Below are 19697 nucleotides of genomic sequence, written 5' to 3' on the forward strand. Positions count from 1 at the left end.
CATTACATGCCATACCATCTCTGAGGACTGTAAAGTAAAATCAGTTAATACAATACATAAATAAATGGGCTGGCTGTGTTCTAATAAAACTTTACACATATGAGGATTTCCAGGTGGCACAGTGGTAAAGAATCCACCTGCCAATGCAGAAGACACAAGAGACACGGGTTTGATCCCTGGGTTGGGAAGATCTCCTGAACCAGGAAATGGCAACCCATTCCTGTATTCTTGCCTGGAAAATTCAAAAGACAGAGGAGCCTGGCAGGCTCCAGTCCATATGTTCACGTAGAATCAGATACTACTAAGCGACTGAGCACGCATGCACAAATGCACAGGCCATAGTTTATTAATCCTTGTTTTAAAAGGATCAACAATAATACTGACAGCCAATTTTTCAAAAGAATTTACAGACATCAGAAGACAATCAAATGACATCTTTAAAAAGCTGAAAGAAAAAAGGCCAACAAACAATTCTATACCCACTGAAAGAAAATATGCTTCAAAGCTGAAGGTGAAAAAAAGTGATTTTCAGACCAATAACTTCTGAGGATCTGCTGCCAGGATATAAAAGGATATCATTTCAAAAGGAAGATAACTCTAAATTTACATGGGATTTATTCTCAATTTATACATTTCATCTATAAAGGAAAACTTCCATCTATAAAGCAGAACTAATAGAAGAAAGACATATATCCACGAGCATGACTGGCACTCTTAACACACCTCTCTTAGAACAAGCAGATAAAAAAATTCAATAAAGATGTAGATAATATGAACACAAATAACCAGCTTAACCTGACATGCATAGAACAGTATATCCAACAACTGCAGAATAAACATTCTTTTCGAGTGCACACAGAACATTACTTATCAAAGTAAAATTATATGCTGGATAAGATCTTAACAAATTTCAAAGATCTAAAATCACTTAGGGTACATGGAATCTAACTAAAAATCCATAAAAGGATTCATAAAATCCATAAAACTAGAAAATGCTCAGATGTTTGGAAAGATAAGCAACACACTTTAAATAACCTATGGGTCAAAGAAAAAATCATCAGGGATATTAGAAAATATTTTGAACTGACCAACAAAATTGCAACAGCTCACAACTCATGATATACAGCAAAAGCAGCACTTAGAAGTAAATTTATATTTCAAATTGGAAGGACTGATGCAGAAGCTGAAACTCCAATACTTTGGCCACCTGATGCGAAGAACTGACTCACTGGAGAAGACCCTGATGCTGGGAAAGACTGAAGGCAGGAGGAGAAGGGGACGACAGAGGATGAGATGGTTGGATGGCATCACCGACTCAATGGACGTGAGTTTGGGTGAACTCGGGCAGTTGGTGATGGGCAGGGAGGCCTGGCGTGCTGCATTTCATGGGGTCGCAAAGAGTTGGACATGACTGAGCAACCGAACTGAACTGAAATGCAATATAAAAGAAGAAAGATTGAATATCAATATTCTAGGCTTCCATTTCAGGAAACTAGAAGAACAACAGCAAGTTAAACTCAAAGAACAAGTAAAGAAATAAAGAATAAGGGGAGAATTCAATACAATAGAAAGCAACTACAACAGATAAAAATCAACAAAACTAAAGGGTGGTATCCTTCACACAAGTTGTTAAGAAAACTTAATGAGATCATTGTAAAGCACTCACCACCGGGCCTAGCACATTCATTTATTCGGTATGTACTAAGTTCCAGGGACTGTTCTAAGTACTGGGACTTACATTCTAAGTGAGAATGCAGGGGAGCCGGGTAAGGGTGAGGGGGAATGACAGAAATGACATAAGAGGGAGGGAAGGAGGGAAGGAGAGAGGGAAAGGGAAGGGAAACAAATATAAACAGAATAAGCACCATTCAAATAATTAAAATAGGATAATGCAATTAAAGTAAGACTAGGCAATCACAAAAGATCTCTATAGGTAGAAGTGATCAATTAAGCTGAGATCTCAAAAGACAAGGAGCCAACCACAGGAATTTTGCAAAGATACATGGCAGGAATAAACACAGATAATAAAGACCAAAAGAAGGTCTATAAACGTACACAATGGTCGTTTTCTCAAATACACTAAACACACAATAAATATTAGTTGAAAGAATAAGTGAACATAAGCTATATGCTAACTGTGTTCCTTAAAGGACTACCGGAAAACTCTAAGGTTTCACTGGATGCTCAAAATGGTCCACGACCCCAATTAAAGTTAAAAACTAAGCATACATCTTCCATGTATACATTCTACATGTGCATGTTTTAAAAACCATGATGTCATATATACATCATACAAAGTCTCCACATTTGCCAAACCCTTTACCAAAGTCCTCAGCTACTACTCTGTTGGCAGGCAGCAGGAAGTAGATTTTACTTTTGCTCAGGATATAAGGAATACTTTCTAGAATGTGACTACTCATCCTTAAAGTTTTAAAGGAACTATCACAGAGCCATTCAGCTACTTAGGAACAAGCTAAGTCTTTTTTCTATTTAACAGCACCATAAACCAAAGTTGCCACCTTTTTAATAAAAGATTAAAAAGATTTAAAAGGCTCATGGAGTCTCAAAAGTCATTTAAATTTGATAAACACAGAAAGTTTTAAAATTTTTGCACTAAGAATAAGTGAATTTGGAATTTAACTCGTAAGAGAGCTAATTTCCTTAGAATACAAAAGACCCTTAACTAATCAACAAGAATCGATCCAACAGGGAAATGGACAGAGGACATATAAGGTATTTCATTGAGAAAATAAAACCAATAAATATGAGGGAGAAGATGTAATGCACTAACAATTATAAAGATTTGCTGTAATAACATTTTAAAATGTTATAATATATATTATAATTTGGTAATATTATACATATATTCTGAAAGAGATCAGCCCTGGGATTTCTTTGGAAGGAATGATGCTAAAGCTGAAACTCCTGTACTTTGGCCACCTCATGCGAAGAGTTGACTCACTGGAAAAGACTCTGATGCTGGGAGGGATTGGAGGCAAGAGGAGAAGGGGACGACAGAGGATGAGATGGCTGGATGGCATCACTGACTCGATGGACGTCTCAGTGAACTCCGGGAGTTGGTGATGGACAGGGAGGCCTGGCGTGCTGCAATTCACGGGGTCACAAAGAGTCGGACACGACTGAGCAACTGATCTGATCTGATCTGATACATATATATAATTATTTGGTTTACACGTTTTTTTCTAGAAGAATACACAAGAACTTTTTCATTGTGATTATCTCAGGGGGGTACAGGGGAAGTGATACATCTCGATTGCTAACATGCCTTACATTGATAACATATAATTAACTTATCTGAAAGCAGTATTGTTTTCTTGAACTTAAAACATTATTTATTTATTTTAGTATCGCAGAGTCTCTAGGAAGCATGTGGAGTTATTCACTATTTAATTAATAAGGAAACTGAAGCTCAGAGAATATAAGGATAATGTGCAAGTAAAAAATTACACATGTAAGAAATTCTAAACATAATTTTCAAGTATACCACCACAGAATTAGGGAACAGCAGAGCAAAGAATTAAACTTGAGTCTTGTTTTGAAATCCAACATTCTTCCCATTTACCACATTGCTATGAATTTCTAAAGTTGAGTATACTAAGAAAACATTTCAAGAATTATAGAATAAGTATAAAATCCATAACCTATGGTGCCACAATACTTCCCTAATTTTTATAATCAACCACAAGAAAACTTGCATTTTTTTTCTCTTAAATTCAAAATTTTGTGAAAAGAAAATTGATCACTGGAGCCATAATAAACACTAATTCTAACTATTCTCAGTAGTAGTCTAAAGCATCTGTGATACACTTTTGTCTAAGTCAAAATAAATTTTATTTTCACTGACATTACTTGACTATATTTGGTTAACATTATCTCATGTAGATTCATCAGCTCAAAATTAATTAGTATTACAGAATAGTGTATTCCATCCAAACAATTCATCTTTGTTGGCTCACATGCCCCAATGATACTGGCATGCCAGTGTAACAATGGGCATGGTGCCACAGGAGCAGATGGGCATAAACACAGACATGCCAAAGAGTCAGTGTCTGCATCAAGTATGAGTATTACTATTAGATTTTCCTCCAAGAAATTCATAAACTACAGTAAAATAAATACAAGTTTTCTACTATGCTCATAAGATATGCCAACTCAAAGCTAGATTAATTTTTAAATCCTTAAAAAGAAAAAAATCAACTTTCCAAGGCCACAGAAGGCAAGTTTTCCATCTGATGAGTTTGGATTAGCCTTCTGTTTAGGGAATTGAGGAAACCAATATGCAATCTCTACCTTAGATAAGCTGTGTCCCTGAAGCACTTGAAAATCTCAGTAAAAAATTCAGTTTTGAAAAAATCACTTGGCACTGTTCTCAAAGCGAAACAGTTCCGGAATCTGTTGAACAACAATGTGAGTACACTTGACACTAAGGGACTATACACATAAAAATGGTTAAGACGGTAAATTCTATGCTATATATTTTTTAATCACGATTTTTTACAAAAGTCACACAGCCCTATCAAGTTTCCTGATGAAGGCCATGTAGGCCTAGAAACAGAAAAAAGTCCTACAATTTCCTATGACAGGAAAAAAAAAATCTGAAAATGCAAATCACTGAGCTTTACATGTTCATTTTAAATTCTGCATTCTGTTGGAAAACTACTGTAATTTTCAAAAGATTAATTTATTTCCACACGTATTTTTAAATTTTTAAAATATAAAACACATGATATTGACCAAATAATACTGAACATTTTTATAATTTTTACCATATTAATGAAAAGTTTTAAAATACTAAAAATGCTAAAAAAAAAAAGGGGGGATCATTTGTAATCACTATTATCCAAAATCATCTGTTAAGTACTATATAAGGTACCAAGAAAGATGGCTGTGTGTGTGTGTGTGTGTGTGTGTGTGTGTGTAAACAAAACCTATCTCTGACTTCCAGAAACTTAACTACATTTTGTTTTTAAAGAAATGTTCAAGGGTCCAATCACCTTGGGAAATCCAATCTGTTATTTTGTAACTGTTGATACTGTCAGACAGGCAGAAAATTTAAGAACTATTTTTAACTTTACTTACTATTTTTTGAGATTTTTTTTTTATGTGGACCATTTTAAAAGTTTTTATTGAATTTGTTACACTATTATTGCTGTCTTATGTTTTGGTTTTCTGGCCACCAGCCATGTGGGATCGTAACTCCCTGACCAGGGATCGCGCTTGCACCCCCAGCATTGGAAGGTGAAGTCTTAACCACCAGACTGCCAGGGAAGTCTCTAATTTACTTTTAACTGACCACAGCATTTCTATCATCTTATGGCTGCCAAACTTCTGTCTCTAGCCTAAGCCTTCCCTAAGCTTGACTCATGTATCCAACTGTCTATTTAGCGTCTCCACTCGGATGCCTAATAGGTGTCTCTCACTCAACGTGCTCAAGCTCCTGAACATCTCCCCTCTTTAAAAAGTTCCTCTATATACAGTCTTCTTCATTTCAGATGATACCAATCCCAAACTTCCAGCTATTTAGGCAAAAAACTTGTGTCCATCCTTGATATCTTTTTCTCTCACACACCACCATCCAAACCATCAGCAAATTTCACCGGATCTACTTTCAAAATATGTCCAGAATCCAATCACTGCTCCCCACTACCACCAATGGGACTGAGGCATCACCTTCTCTTGCCTGATCACCGTAGGGTGTCCCTGCTGGTCCCTGCCTCAGATCTGCAGTCTATTCCTAGTTCAGGAGACAAAGCGATATATTAAAAACGTAAGTTGGGTCATCTCACTCTTCAGTTCAAAACCCTCCAATGGTTTCCTTCTCACACAGAGTAAAATCCAAGTCCTTACAAGGATGTACAAAAAACCCTACACAATCTGGTCCTTATCTCTCTGATCTCATCTACTACTGCCCCCCTTCCTTCATTCACTCTGTGCAGACATACTGGCCTCTTTGCTACGCTCCCAGGTCAGAAATTCTTCTGCCTCAGAGCCTGAGCACACACAATTCCTCTCACTGAAGACTTCTTTCTCCCCAGACATCTGCCAGTCACTCCCTCACCTACTTCAGGTATTCACAAGCATCTTTTCTTCACCCTGGTATTTCAAACTCAACCCAACCTTCATCTTAATTCTCTATCCTCTTTCCCTGCCTTATTTTCCTCTACAGAGCTCCCTGTTATCAAATGATTGACCATATATTGACTTATTTTATTGCTTATCTTCTTCAGATTGGAATATACTCCATGAAAGCATGCATTTTGCCCACTGACTGATTAATCCCGAGCACTAAAAAGAGTACCAAGCATAAGAAAGCACTCATATTTGTTAAATCCGTTGTTACCTCTATATTTTTAGGTTATAGAAAGAAACATTAGAAATGAATAAAAAAAGGTCTCAAGTATCCTACAGACCATAACCTCTTTGAAAAAACAAATACATCTGGCAGCACACAATAGGCACTTAATAATGACTGACTTCTAAATGCTCATTCTGCTTAAAACCTTCCAATGGCTTCTCTTCACACTCAAGAGTAAAATCCAAAGTCCTTACAAGGCCCTACACAATCTGGCCCCCAACCTTCTACCCTTCCCCCTACCTTCCCACCCCCATAGTACTAAAATTTCCCCCTCATTCTTTATGACTACATCCTTAACCTAGGCTTTAAGAATTTTAAGTAACCTGTTCCTAGAGTAAAGCTCTGCCAACCCATCATCTTGGGACCAGCCTTATTCATAAGCCTCTCGCTTATCCAGCTGGCATGCCACCTCACTCAGCTGCCAGATTAAAGACACTGACCTTCTAATTAGGTCAGTCCCTATCAGCAATACAAGTAATCAGCCCATCAATAAGCAGACATTGACTATAAATTGTTCACTTTTGTAGATCTATGAACTCTTTTCAGCTGACATGTTAAATAAGTCTTCCCTAAGTACATACACCAAAGAATGTTATTCATAATAATGTGAAATATAGGAAAATCATTTCCTTCTTGATTATTCTACTTTGGGCTCTTCACTTTAAATTTTGAATTTGGACTGCAGGCAATTTGTTTTTGCCGGTAGTTCATTTATATTCACAATTGCAATACTGTCAAATTATTTCACTATAAAACATTTGTCATTCCATGAGCATTTGTAACTTTTCTGCAGTAAAAAAAGAACATTTCAACCCACCATCTGTCTAATCTTTTCGGTTTTACTCATTCAGTTCTAGCAATGTTACCTCAAATTCTAAATATTTTTAGAAATAATATCTCACATCCTGGGATTTAATAGTAAGGCTTGATTTTAAATATTCTAGATTTTCTCCTTGGATTTCACAAAATCAGTGATCTTAAAATAACATATTCTATATCTATATTTTCTTGGTTGAGTATTTAAGATAGACTGTAAAAGTCAGAATTGAATCTCCTCCAAGAAGAAATGCAAGCTAAGCAAATAAAATAGAACACTGTTATAATCTATTGCAAAGTAGGACTCTGCAGTATTTCATCACTTTTTTTGTTCAATGTGGTAAAATCTTATTTGATTTGAAGAACATTTCAAGAATTAAATTATAGGAACCCTACTGCACCACTAAAAGTGACAATCCTTAACTTGAATAGTTAGTTAGCCCTTTGTAGAACTAACAGTCTTACTTACATGAAGACAAAAACTAATTCATCTACCTAGAAATGAACTGCAGATATCATTATACAGCTTCTTCTTTTGTTAACAGTCATCTTGGAACAAACAACATTTACTTCATAAAAGAGCAATAAAAACACTGAAATTGGGAGTTCCCTAGTGGCCCAGTAGTTAGGACTCAGTGCTCTCACTGTCACAGCCAGGATTCAATCCCTGGGCAGGGAACTAATATCCCACGAGCCATGCAGTGCGGCCAAAATAAAATAAAGCACTGAAACTGCCTTATATTTCATATGTTCCTTGTAAATAAAGACATTAGGGCCCAATTTACATATACAGCATGGCAACTACGCTGTTAACATCACCATAACTAGATTAAGTGGCCATAAATTCCAACAAGCTAAGCAGAATTAACAAGATGCTGTTGCTGCTAAGTCGCTTCAGTCGTGTCCAACTCTGTGCGACCCCATAGACGGCAGCCCACCAGACTCCCCCGTCCCTGGGATTCTCCAGGCAAGAACACTGGAGTGGGGTGCCAGTTCCTTCTCCAATGCATGAAAGTGAAAAGTCAAAGTGAAGTCGCTCAGTCATGCCCGACTCTTAGCAACCCCATGGAGCCCACCAGGCTCCTCCGTCCATGGGATTTTCCAGGCAAGAGTACTGGAGTGGGGTGCTATTGCCTTCTCCAATTAACAAGATGAGCAGTTACCAAAACTGGCGTTATCAGAACTCAAAGGAATTAAATCTTCAGAAATCAAAGATAAAGACAAGGACAAAAATATGCTATGGAAATCATTAATGGAGTATATTTTCGTACAAGCAGCATTGAATTCCTAAACACAAGAGAAAGGAATTCACAATGAAGAGCCTGTGCCTCTTCATAATATGCTAACAACTCAGAGCTTCAGCATTTTCAGCATCTCAAACTAAAATGTGTTTGACATTTCAAAATTCCAGCATGTCCATTTTCTTCAGTAAATCACTGTTTACAAAAATAAAGGCTTACAGACACATGTGTATGTAGGGCTGAGTCCCTTTGCTGGTCACCTGAAATTATCACAACATTGTTTGTTAATCTGCTATGAAAGTGAAAGTGGCTCAGTGTGTCCAACTCTTTGTAACTCCATGGACTATGGAATTCTTCAGGCCAGAATATTGGAGTGGGTAGCCTTTCCCGTCTCCAGGGGATCTTCCCAACCCAGGGATCGAACCCAGGTCTCCCGCATTGCGGGCAGAGTCTTTACCAGCTGAGCCACGAGGGAAGCCCAAGAATACTGGAGTAGGTAGCCTATCTCTGCTCCAGCGGATCTTCCCGACCCAGGAATTGAACTGGGATCTCCTGCATTGTAAGTGGATTCTTTACCAATGGAGCTATCAGGGAAGCCCTGTTAATCGACTATACCCTAATACAAAATAAAAAGTTTAAAAAAAAAAAAAAACTCAGTGGGCCAAGTTCACATTAAAATGCACTATTCATTCATGGGGGGAAAAAAAAAGGCTTATAAATAAGTCATTTTTTGTTAGGTATATCACGCTGAAAACTTGAGAATTACTACACAATTTAACACTATATATTTGTACTATTCGTATTAGTTCACATTAGCCTTATCTCACCAAATGTATTTCTTAAAAGTAAGATAAAAATCTTATCTGCTGAAAACACGTAAAAATTAATTATACTTATGATATAACCCCACATTTGCAAATAAAAACGCTATTTGAAGAATGTTATAGACTTCAAAATCTTGATTATAAAATTATTTCAACACCCACCTACATGACAATTCTAAGTCAATTAATCCTAACCACAACAAAACCTCAAGCAATGACATAAAGAAAATGGCTGTTTGGGGCCTTCATGGTAATGCAATAATACATTAATAGGGACAGCAGGTTAGGTTTTTCCTTCTGTATAAGGGCCACAGAATCTGGTTGCGTTTATTTTTTAACTACAATGGCTAAAGAGACAGTAAATATTAGTAGAATCTGAATCATTCAATGATCAGTCATTAAGTAAAAGATCCAAAATATTTATTATGCAAAATTAAGAGCCAAACACTTTGCTAGGCATCTTCACATACACTACACTACCTAATTAAGGGATTCATTGGTGGCTCAGACGGTCAAGAGTCTGCCTGCAATGCGGGAGACAGGAGTTTGATCCCTGGGTCTGGAACACCGCCTGGAGAAGGAAATGGCAACCCACTCCAGTATTTTTGCCTGGAAAATCCCACGGCTGGAGGAGCCTGGTGGGCTACAGTTCATGGGGTCACAAACAGTCAGGAATCGGATATGACTACGCACGCGTGCCGCGCACACACACCACTCTTAGTAGCATATATACAAAATCTCACATGCTCCAAGTTCCAAGGCAGAAGTAGTATTCTGAGAGGAACCTAGGTCAGACCAACTTGCTGATCTTGGAAAGACTCCCAAAGAGGCAAGAGGTAACTGGGAAGTATCCTAGAGACACAGATGCTGGTGGCAGCCACTTGGGGGAGCTCATTTCACAGGGATACTGGTGCCTGGCAAGTGTCATTTAGGAATTCTCTTATAGTTTACTAGTGTCAGGACCCAGCCCACCCACCAGCCCACAGGCACCAGTGGTGGAACACTCTAGACCAAAGAGTAGCTGGGGGGACCCAGTCCTGCCCACCAACGGGCCCGAGCCCTCAGCTACCCCAGGACCCGCCCTGTCTACCAGAAGGCTCAGGACACAGCCCACCCACCAATGCGTGACCAAGAGCCCCGGGTCCAGCAGCCCGTCTCTCCCACCCTCCCCACCTGCCAGCAGGCCAGCACTAGTCCTGGGCCCCGCCTCATCCACCAGAGCTGGGGTACCAGACCTGGAACAAACAAGGCCCTACGGCCAGCTGGTAGGACATGCCCACTCACCAGCAGTCTGGCACCAGCTCCAGGACCCCCTGGGCCTGGTCCCCTCACCTACAGGCCGACACCAACCAGGAGTTTAAGGTACAACGTAGAAAAGACAATCTCTTCGACAAGCTACATGTAAAAGTTGAGGTTAGAACATCACCTCACAGCATATATAAAAATAAACTCAAAATGGATTGAAGACCTACATGCAAGACCTGAAACCCTAAAACGTCTAGAAAAAGACAGAGGCAGAATAATGACATAAATCATAACTTCTTTTTTGGACGTGTCTCCTAAGACAAAAGAGATAAAAGCAAAAATAAATAAGTGGATCTAATTAAAAGTGTTTGCAGAGCAAAGGAAACGATCAACAAAAGAAAGAGATAACCTATGGAATGGGAGAAAATATCTGCAAATGATATTAGTGACAAGGGATTAATGTCCAAAATACATAAACAGCGCATACAAGTCAGTATCAGGAAAACCACACAACTCAATAAAAAATGGCAAAGATGTGGGAAAAAAAGGGACTACTGTACACTGTTGATGGCACTGCAAATTGCCGAAGCCATAAGGGTATGGAGGTTGCTCAAAAAATCAAAAGCAGCTACCATATGATTTAGCAATTCCACTCCTGGGTATTTATTCAAAGAAAACAAAAACAGTAATTTGAAAAGATACATGCACCATAATTTCACTGAAGCATTATTTAAATAGCCAAGATATGAAAGCAATCTAAGTGTCCACTGATAGATGAATGGCCAAAGAATACATGGTGTGTGTATATATACATATACAGACAACACACAAAACACAGTGGGATATTACTCGCCCATAAAAAAGAATGAAATCTTGCCATTTTCTACAACATGTAATGACCAAAGGGTATTATGCTAAGGGCAACAAGTCAGACAGGGAAAGATATACATGGAATCGAGAAAAACAAATGAACAAACATAACTAAACAGAAATAGAATTACAGATACAAAGAACAAACAGATGGTTTTGGGGGAGGAGGGAATCGGTGTACAAAATTCAGTTACAAAATAAATGAGTCACGGGTAATGAAATGTACAGTCTGGAGAATACAGTCAATAAATACGAAGTATCTTTGTATGGCAAGAGATACCAGCTAGACTTATCATAGTGATCATTTGGAAATGTATAGAAATATTGAACCACCGTGCTGTGTACCAAGAACTAACGTAGTATGTGACAGGCCAATTACTCACCAAAAACAAACATACAAACTTACAGAAAAGAGATCAGATTTGTGGTTACCAGAAGTAGGGAGACCGGGGAGTGGGGGAATTGGATAAGGACAGTCAAAAGGTACAGATTTCCAGTTTTAAGTACTTTACCTCACAACTGGGAATGTACTATACAACATGATAATATAACTAACACTGCTATACTTTATAAGTGAAAATTGTTAAGTAAATCCTAAGAGTTCTCATCACAAGGGAAAAAATTATTTTCTATTTCTTTAATGTTACATTTATATGAGATGATGGATGTTCATTAAATTTACTATGGTAATAATTTCATGATGTATGTAAGTCAAATCATTATGTTGTATACCTTAAACTCACACAGTGCTGTGTATCAATTATATCTCAACAAAACTGGAATACAAAAACAAAAATAAAACAGTGTGTTACTATCAACAAGGCACTGACATCTGGGGCTGTAAAAGGAAAATAAAACAAAGTCAGCAGTGGCTGGAGAGCTCTCTGAAACAGAGGCAGGAGGCCACTGATGAAGTGTAAGACTTAACAACAACGGCCCAGATAGAATCTGAACTTCGACCACTTACGATCTTAACGGAGGTATCCAGAGTATGTGCCCAATGTTCCAGAAACTCAACATATTTATCCAACCCTTACTCTAAAGTAACTCGTGACAGCCTATTCATTAAGAGCAAATACTTCCCTGCATCGTGGTCAACCATAGTTCTTGCCAGATAACAACGACTTTGTGGCTTTCATCTTTATAAGACTCTGGACTCTTTTCCAGTACGATCTCAAATTGCAAATCTTAAGACCCCAAATAAATTATTTTATTTGTAGCCCTCTGCATTTTCTTGGTCAATAGGACTGGTTCATCTCTACTTTCAATAAAGTTAACTTGAGAACATCCCTATAAGAAGGTTACTCTCATTCAGATACGTTTCTATATGCCCCTTGAAAGTGAGAAAAGGCAGTGTGGATGGAGCTAGATGAGCTGGCTGTTGTGTGCCCGGTCACTCAGCCATATCCAGCTCTTTGCGACCCTCTGGACTGTACCCTACCATAATGTACACACTAATGTACACATGATGTACCAGAGACCCATGTAAAATTCCTAGTGGGCTCCACTGAGAAACACTGATATTAAAGGTTAAAGAGTTATATGTAATGTAATTTTCATGGATAATATAAAGCTAACAGTAAATAAAATTTAAGTTAAAAAAAGTAAGCTAGGCTTTATTATTTGCAATGCAAAAACATTGATGTATTGATTACATCGTACTACACGATGCAGTCGTTTGGGGCTACATCAGCTCTGCAAATCTAACAAATGAAAAGACCACTAATTTCAGCAAGGACTGAAAAAATGCTACCTTGGTTACCTTTTAATTGTTAAATCCAATGGCCACTTTTCAGCCTTCATTCCATCTGCCTTCTCTCAGCAACTCCTAACATAGTTAACCACTTCCTTGCTCCTCTCAGCTTGCTTTTTTTTTTTTTAAACTTTTCTCTGGTTTCCTAGCCCTCTGAGCACTGTCTCCTTCCCTAGTTGTTCATTCATTCACACTTTAAATGTTGATGCTCACTACAGTTTTGTCTAAACTGCCTCTTCTAAAAAGAAAAGTTCTCCCTGGGCGATATCATCCATTCCCATACTTTAATTACTATCCACAATTCTAAATGCTGATGCTTGAATCTATATTTCATCTAAATATGCATTTTCTTTTGCAGCTCTCCTGGTTTCTATATACTTTGCCTGAAGAACTCCCCCTATTCTCCAACTGGCAAAAATCTTCTCAGGCTTTATGACCTAATATATTACCACCTCAGTGAAGCTTTCAAGAACTTTTCCAAATAGTGTTAGTTACTATTCTAGTTCAGAAGTCATTTCAACTATACCATCTTGTGAAAAACTCACAAAATAGGCAAGTATTATCATACCCTCCCTAGAAATAAAGGCACTGAAGTCTGAAGAGATCAGGCAACTTGAACAAAGAAACATTACTGTAAGCAGAAAACATCAACTTAAACCCAAGTCTTTTCACTCTAGGTCCAACACTCTTCATAATACACTGTGAAGTTCTCAAAAAAAAAAGAGAGATTCAGAAATTTAGTAGTTTTACCATTGTTAAGAAAAACTAATTAGTATTGTCTGTTTCTAGAAATTAATTTCTAATTAAATGCTTAATCCAAAAACAAATTATTAATAATTACTATTTTAAATTATACACACACAGCCAAACTGGTTAAAATAAGCATTTAAGACAAAAGAAAACACCTCACACCAATCAGAACAGCCATTATAAAAAAGAAAACTACAAATAATAAATGCTGGAGAAAATGTGGAGAAAAGGGCTCTACTTCACTGCTGGCGGGAATGTAAACTGGTACAGCCAATATGCAGAACAGTATGGGCTCCTTAACAAACTAGGAATTAAGCCACCATATGACCCAGCAATCCCACCAGTGGGCATATACCCTAAGAAAACCACAATTCTAAAAGGCACACATACCCCAATGTTCACTGCAGCACTATTTATCACAGCCAGGACATGGAAGCAACCTAGATGTCAATACACAAGTTGTGTGTGTGTGTGTGTATTATACTTTTATATATATATATAGGAATATTATTCAGCCATAAAAAGAAACAAATTGGAGTCAGTTGTAGTGAGGCGGATGAACCTGGAATCTGTTATACTGAATGAAATAAGTCAGAAAGAAAAAAACACATCATGTATTAACACCTGGTGGCTCAGTCAGTAAAGCGTCTGCCTGCAGTGCAGGAGGCCCGGGTTCAATCCCTACATCAGGAAGATCCCTGGAGAAAGGAATGGCAACCCACTCCAGTATTCTTACCTGGAGAATCCCATGGAGAGAGGAGCCTGGCAGACTACAGTCCACGGGGTTGCAAAGAGTCGGATATGACTGAGCGACTAACACCTTCAGTTTTCTTTCAACACATACATATGGAATCTAGGAAAACAGTGAACGTATTTACAGAGAAGACATGGAGACACAGAGGTAGAGAACAGACTTCTGGACACTGCGGGCAAGAGAGGCTAGGAGAAACTGAGAAAGTAGCATTGACATATGTATATATACTATCATGTGTAAAATAGGTTAACTGTCAGGAAGCTGCTATATAACACAGGAGCCCAGCCTGGTGCTCTGTGATGACCTAGAGGGATAGAACTGGGGTTGGGGGGCGGGGGAGGCTCCAGAGGGAGGGAATACACACATGTAAGTATGACTGATTCGTGCTGATGTGTGGCAGAGACCACCTCAAAAGTGTGAAGCAATTATCCTCCAGTAAAAACATCACCACTGCAGACACTGTGGTAAAGACTGGTTCAGGAGATCCATATACAGTGGCTAAGGACAGAGGATGGTGAATCTAGTGACAAGCAGAACACCTGTATGATCTCAAAGTGTCCCCCCATGCTGCTGCTAAGTCACCTCAGTCGTGTCCGATTCTGTGCGACCCCACAGACGGCAGCCCACCAGGCTCCCCAGTCCCTAGGATTCTCCAGGCAAGAACACTGGAGTGGGTTGCCATTTCCTTCTCCAATGCATGAAAGTGAAAAGTCAAAGTGAAGTCGCTCAGTCGTGTCCGACTCTTAGCGACCCTGTGGACTGCAGCCCACCAGGCTCCTCCGTCCATGGGATTTTCCAGGCAAGAGTACTGGAGTGGGAAGCCATTGCCTTCTCAGATCCCCCCATAGGTAACTAGAAAAAAAACCTTATAACTGGGAAAATTAACATCATAAATATGGGCACCCTACGCCTCCTGACACAAAAGCCTAAGAAGGTAGTATTGCAGCCTGGGATATTTAACAAGAATCAAAACGTGAGCAAACACCAGCAAAGGCAAACTGATTAACATGCTATAAAGTAATCGGCTTGTGTGCTTCAAAAATATCAAGGCAGTGAAGACAAAGGCTAAGTAACTATTCCAGATTAAAGGAGATTAAAGAGATATGAGAACTAAGTAAAATACATAATCCTGGACTGGATTCTATGCTAGAGAAAAAAAAATGCTAAAAAAATTAAAAATATTTATTGGGACAAATGACAACACAGGATTATAGACTGTAAACTGTACTAATGATAAACTTCCTAACCATAACAGTGCTGCAGCTGTGAATGAGAATATCCTTGTTCTTAAAAAATACATGCTAAGGTATGAGGATAAAGGGACATGGTGTATACAACCTATTCTCCAATGGGTCAGAAGAGATAATAATACGAATGTGTGTATGTCTGTGTAGATAGAAAAAGAAAGAGAAATAAAGCAATGTAGTAATTTTTTAAAAACTGAGCCTGCATCAAGAGTAGTTCTCTGTATTATTCTTGCAACTTTATTGCAAACTCAAAATCATTCAAAGTAAATCATCAAAAATGAGACCAGAGGTTGTGTGAGAAATGGGTGAAGAAAGTCCAAAGCACAAAGTTCCAGTTATAAAAAAATAAGTCGGGGATATATGTACAGCATGGTAACTATAGTTAATTGCATATTTGTATTTTTTTGTATTTGTATTACATATTTGAAAACTGCTAAAAGTGAATCTTAAAGTCCTCACTGGAGGTGGGGAAAAAAAACTACAGTTAATTGCATATTTGTATTTTTTTGTGTTTGTATATGTATTGCATATTTGAAAATTGCTAAAAGTGAATCTTTAATCCCACCTCTCATTGGAGGTGGGAAAAAAATAAAAACTGTTAAGTATCGTGACAGATGTTAACCAGACTTGCCGTGGTGATAATTTCTCAATATATAAAAAAACCTACTAAACATTATGGTGTATACCTGAAATTAACATGTCAATGTCAATTATACTTTGATAAAAAAAAAAATCAGAGTACAGGATCAGGGTAAGCTTGAAGTTTTTTACATAAATTTTGTCATTTGGGTTTTTTTAAAAGGCAAGAAATATCACATTTTTATAAATGAGAGAATGTAAGCTCAAGAGAGGTTAAGTGACCACTTCCAGAACACAGGTCCCTGTTTCTGTACAACCCCACTAGTCTGCAATTCAATGGCCAAAATGTTTCTAATTCCTGAAAGCCTCAAGGTCATACACTGTCTATGACTACTTAAGTTTTAAACTTTTAATGATTTGTATGCATTCTCTAATAAGGTACAATTATTTCCTTCTCCAGGGGATCTTCCCCGCCCAGGAAACAAACTCAGGCCTCCTGCATTGCAGGCAGATTCTTTACCAACTGCAATACAAGGGGAGACCAAGGTACAATAAACTTCATCAAGTAACATATCCAAATGGTCAAGAGAATGGGCTCTGAGATGAGATTGTCTGAGTTCAAACTCAGGCAGGGAAGTGTTCTAGTTCTATTATCTTAGGCAAATTAACCACTTGTGCTCCAATTTTCTCATCTGCAAAGTGGAATCAAAGAAGTATCTTTGGGTTGCTCTGTATCCTCTGTGGCACCTGAAAGTCACAGAATAGTTTCCCATAAGTCACATTCACTCAGCCAGACATTTGTCAGGAGGACCGAATGAGATAATCAATGTAAAGTAGTGTGCACAAGTACTCAAAGTCAGCTATTTTTATTTCAACTCCAACATGCTCAGTCACCTCAGTAACACTCACTGGTCACAGTCAAAGCCACACATTTTTTTCAAAATCAGACCCAAATCTGACAAAATAGGAAATGAAAGGCTCTAAGAGGAAAACATTTTAGAAGTTCACAATCCATAAAAGTAAATCAATTGTAAGCATATCACATGCAAAACAGATTCTACAGACTTAAACATTAATTTAACAGTTGAAATATCTGCTAATAGAACAACAGAACTACAAGCTTCTTGTTGGAATAATCCATCATCTAAATGCATAGAAGGAAAAATGAAAAATTATTGAAGTTACGTTACTTAAAACTTTGCTAACCTGAGAATAAGGAAATAAAAAACCCTATTCCACACACTCCACACAGATTTCAGTTGGCTTAATACAGTCAAAAGGTAATCTCAACTTCAACTACTAGCAATTTCCAGAATGCCTTTTAAAATAAATTTTTAATTAAATTCTAATCAAATAAATTATTTAAAGAAAATACAATTTTAATTTATCTGACACCGCAAAGCCACCAGCATACGTACTTTACCTTAAGTTCAGCATAAATCTAGTGTCAGCCTATTATGTTTAGTGAGTACTGAGAGATCAAAAATAAGAAAAAATGTAAAAATTATTACAAAAAAATGCAAAGTTACCAGAATTCTGTAAGTTTAAAATCACTCCCTCTCCCCCACCACAAAAAAAAAAAAAAAAAAAATCAATGAGTGGGGTGTTTTCTTTCCCTTTTTCGGTGGTACTTAAAATACTCGTAGTAACTTAAAAAAAAAAAACAAACACGTATACCTTGTTTAGTGTTCATTTTTAAAATCCACATTATTTGCAAAATTGTACCCCTTGTCCACACTCTAAATATTCTCCTCATACGCTTCTTACTGTGTTTCCGAGCTTTGTTTTTTGGTTTGGGGTTGTCTTTTACTTTTGGTGGGAGGTTTTGTTTTTTCTTTTTTGGTCTGTAATGCAAAAGACATTTTCCGAGAACACTGGTGTCTGAATAAACCGCCTTGTTCATTTATAAAGCGCCTAAAGCAACTCCTTGCTTCTACACTCAAGGGTCACAGAACAGTTTCCCATAAGACACAATCTAACTTTCCCTCTCAGCTCCCCAAACGTGAATCCTTCCACCCTAGCGAGAGAATTTCTCCAGGTGTTATCAAGCAAACTTTAAACTAGCTTCAAGTGTTTGCTCAAAATTCAGACTCCTGGGCCCCAGACCAACTCAATCGGGGTCTTTGGGGGTGGCACCTAAGCGGTCCCAATGGTTCTTTTTCACTAAAGTCTGAAAACTCCTAGAGATCCCCTCCACACACTCAACCCAAACTCCCAACAACTCCCACCACTCCCAAGTGATACCGCGACAGGAAACGCCAGCTCCGCTCCCGGACGGTCTCAGGGCGACCCTGCCCCTGTCCCGGGAGCCCAGCCCCTCAGTCCCGTCCCCACACCCCAAACCTTTCTCCTCACTTCTTCATATCGCTGCTAAAGAGGCCGAAGGCGCCGGAGGGGGAAATGGTTGAGGTCGCCTCCTGACCCAGCTCCGTCGCCTCCCCTCCTCCCGACTGCTCATTGTAAGCGAAGCTGTTGCTGGACATCGCTGCGGGGTTGCCGGGTGTCGAGCTGGTCCTGCCCGGGGTTCTCTCTGACGGGCTCCGGTCCCAGCGACTGGAAACAAAACTAGTTCTCGTGCAGAGGGGCGCGCGCAGGCGCTTCCGGACTCGTCACCGCTCCCACAGCCGACCCGGCGGGCCACTCTCTGCGCATGCCCCGTGTGCGCGCGGCCAGAGCCCACCCCCCGGCCACTCCCCGGCCGGACTGGAGTTCCCGCCTCCGGGCTTTTGAGGTAGCTGAGCGGCTCGAACCCAGCCTCTGCGCTAGGCAGGCCCTCAGCGTGCTAGAGACTAAGCTCTTTTTAGAGGTGTGTTTTTTTTTGGGAGACAGATACCCACTTATCCATTGTGGTCCCTTAAGAGATTCCCCGGGCCCGGACACCTCTTTTTTGGATTCCTGTTGTAAACCAGAAGCTTTCAGATTTCTCCTGGAACACCATTTAACACACCAGGTCAAACTTTGCTAAACTGAATCAGGATTGCTTTTCCTGTTTAGGCTGGTTTCTAATGCTTTCCCTCCAGCCTGCTTAGTCTTGCTGTTACATCTGCCCCAGGCAATCTTTATGCAGAGCTCTGCGTTTTAAGGAAATATCTAAAACCCTGTCTTTCTGGGATCTGCCACCTCCAAGATGGGATCATTGTAGCTTCAAAGGAAAATCCTGGGGCCATTGGTTCCAAGGAGCTAAAGGCATGCTTCCTACTGGCGTCTGACTACCAAAAGTAGAATGAAAGAAAATAGAGCTG

General features: G+C 38.9%; 1 protein-coding gene across 2 annotated transcripts in view; it reads right to left on the reverse strand.

The window, feature by feature from the left end:
- AP3B1 (adaptor related protein complex 3 subunit beta 1) overlaps window positions 1-19086 on the reverse strand; it is a 235741-nt gene extending 216655 nt beyond the window's left edge. The window contains exon 1 of one of the 2 annotated variants that reach the window (XM_070377253.1): window positions 18811-19086. In XM_070377253.1, the coding sequence (XP_070233354.1) occupies window positions 18811-18938 (128 nt within the window). In that variant the 5' untranslated portion in view covers window positions 18939-19086. The remainder of the gene's footprint in view (window positions 1-18810) is intronic. The other variant, XM_005899718.3, reaches the window with a different exon arrangement.
- Between the last annotated feature and the right edge of the window lie 611 nt (window positions 19087-19697).

Source organism: Bos mutus, chromosome 10 (genome assembly GCF_027580195.1).
Source record: "Bos mutus isolate GX-2022 chromosome 10, NWIPB_WYAK_1.1, whole genome shotgun sequence".
In the NCBI taxonomy this organism is placed as follows: Eukaryota; Metazoa; Chordata; class Mammalia; order Artiodactyla; family Bovidae; genus Bos; species Bos mutus.